We start from the raw sequence: 2,619 nt of genomic DNA, 5'->3' as shown, positions 1-2,619 counted from the left end.
TCTATGTATATTTAAAATTCAGTGGTACATGCACATGTGTAAACGCATATCTATCTGCCTATATATATAAATATATACACATCTATATATATATACACATATATATATTCACATACATATATATATATATATATATACACATGCGTATACACACACACACATATATATATATATATACATACGTATGTATACACATACACACACACGTGTGTGTGTATGTCTCATGCATGTAAATGTTGCAATTACATTTGATGCTTTTGTTGTAGTTGCTGTTTCTATTGTCCAAGTAGATTCGCTGATCGTGGCTGAAATGTTATATGTTGTAGTCGCAGGAGCATGCATGGATCACTCTTGCATTTGTTCAGGTTTTTTTTTTCTGCCCCCAGTTTTTCACGTTTTACTCTCCATTTATTTTTGTTTGTTTTTTGTCATTTTTTTATTATCCTTTAAATATTTAACCAAAGTTCCGGTTACTAAGCAACAGGGCAACAAGATAGTATGAAGTGGAATCTCCTACTGATTCTCTTCCTCACCAGATTTTGTTGCGGTGCCAGTGCTTTGAATCTCACCAGCTCTGGCCAGATTGTGAGATCTTACGTGCAGAGCTTGAAGGAACACGTTCCCTCGGCAAACATCAGTGAACAGCCTAAGCCACAAATCGGTTCTCTTGCAAGTCGGATAGTGAATTCCACAAGGATTGGAATGCGTCTGTCATCAGAACTCTACACGCAGCTTTACAGACAGCTGTTCCAGTCACAACTGCAGTCACAACCTGTGCAGCCACGCGGCCATGGTGCGGTCCCGGAAACGCAATGTGAGTGAGATTTTTATGGCTTTCTTTGACAAATATGCTAAAAAGAAATATGAAAAAAAAAAAATCCAAAAACCCCCCCAAAAAAAATTACAAAATCTATATATACAAAAATTGCCTACCCCCTTAAAAACAACAACACAATGAAACAATTCCCACAATTCCTGTTTTGCAAAGATTTCTCTTTCTTTCTTTCCTTCTTCCTCTCTTTCTCTATTCAACTCCCCTCCCTCTCTTTCTTAAAATATTTCTTCTAATAGAAACCATTATTATTATTATTATTATTATTATTATTATTATTGTTATTGTTATTGTTGTGGATATTGCTGGTTAAATCCCACCTCTTTTTGATATTTATTTTCCTGTTTTTTGTTTGATGATGTTCACTAATTTCATTGGCAACACCAACAACAATAGCTGTTACACAACCATCATGGCCATGACCACCACTACTCTCATCATCAGCATCAGCATCATCAATAACACTGCCACAAACACAACAACTGACAGAGGCAATTGTAGTGGGGATGATGATGATGATGATGATGATAGTGGTGGTAGTTATGTTGGTGATGATGATGGTGGTGATGGTTCACATAGTGTTGGTATTGGTGGTGGTGGTGGTGGTGACAGTGGCAGAGGTGGCAGTGGGGGTGGTGGCGGCTGCGGGGGCGGTGGTGGTGGTGATGGTGGTAGCAGTGGCAGTAGTGGTGGTGGTGGAGGTGCTTCACATGGTGGTGTTGGTGTTGGTGATGGAGATGGTTTACATGGTGATGGTGATGGTGATGGTTCTGGTGGTAGTGGCAAACATTCAGTTTTAGTACAGTTTCGCTTTTATTGCCTATACACACAAACACACACACACACATACATACATACATGTGTGTGTGTGTGTGTGTGAAACGAAAGGGAATTACATTCCAAGTTGAAATTAATAAACCTAATTAATAATAAACTTAACGAAAACAAAACCAACAAGAGCAATTGATAAAATAATTTGGTGAACATCAACGACTGAACACAATGACCCAACGGCAAATATGGCAATCCTCACAGTCCTAACTATGTTGCAGATTTCTGCAGATGGATGCGCACCCATTGGTGCTCGAGAACTGCATTTCAATGTGAGACTGCAGACGGGATGAAGGGAGACGTGCTTGTTTCTGGGACAAGTCATTAGGGAGCTTCTTTGCAAATGTAACACAAGAAGATAAACGAATGCTTGAAGACGATGATGATGATGATTTGGTGATGCACTACAGGTACGTGTCAAGGGTGAGGTGAGTGGAGGGGGGCAGTAGTATGTCTATGTTTCCTCAGCAGTACATATGCACCTAAAACAGTGACAGCATGGTAGACTCAAGGGCAAGGCATATCTCATCATAAGTGATGACTGGCTCCACTTGCACACACACACACACACACACACACACACACACACACACACACACACACACACACACACACACACACACACACACACACACACACTCATACATTCATGTATATATGTATAAATATATATACATATACACACACACATACATATATACATAAATATTCTTAAATGCATCGCATGTGCATATATATGTGTATATATATATATATATATATACATCCCTATATATATATATATATATATATATATATATATACATACATGTGTACACACACACACACACATATATATATATATATATATATATATAGGGATATATATATATATATATATATACATGTATGTATATATGTATGTATACAAAAGTTTATGTGTATGTGTATGTGTTAGTTTGTATGCATCTATATAT

General features: G+C 37.5%; 1 protein-coding gene across 1 annotated transcript in view; it reads left to right on the top strand.

Moving 5' to 3' along the window:
• The first annotated feature begins 223 nt into the window (after window positions 1-223).
• The window catches only part of LOC106869558 (putative uncharacterized protein DDB_G0277255), a 14,213-nt gene continuing 11,817 nt past the window's right edge, over window positions 224-2,619 (top strand). Inside the window, exon 1 of the mRNA XM_014915347.2 lies at window positions 224-814. Coding sequence (XP_014770833.2) covers window positions 499-814 — 316 coding nt within the window. The 5' untranslated portion in view covers window positions 224-498. The remainder of the gene's footprint in view (window positions 815-2,619) is intronic.

This window comes from Octopus bimaculoides, chromosome 25, assembly GCF_001194135.2.
Source record: "Octopus bimaculoides isolate UCB-OBI-ISO-001 chromosome 25, ASM119413v2, whole genome shotgun sequence".
NCBI lineage: Eukaryota > Metazoa > Mollusca > Cephalopoda > Octopoda > Octopodidae > Octopus > Octopus bimaculoides.
The sequence above is the reverse complement of the archived record's forward strand: the minus strand, read 5'-3'. Positions and strand labels throughout refer to the sequence as shown.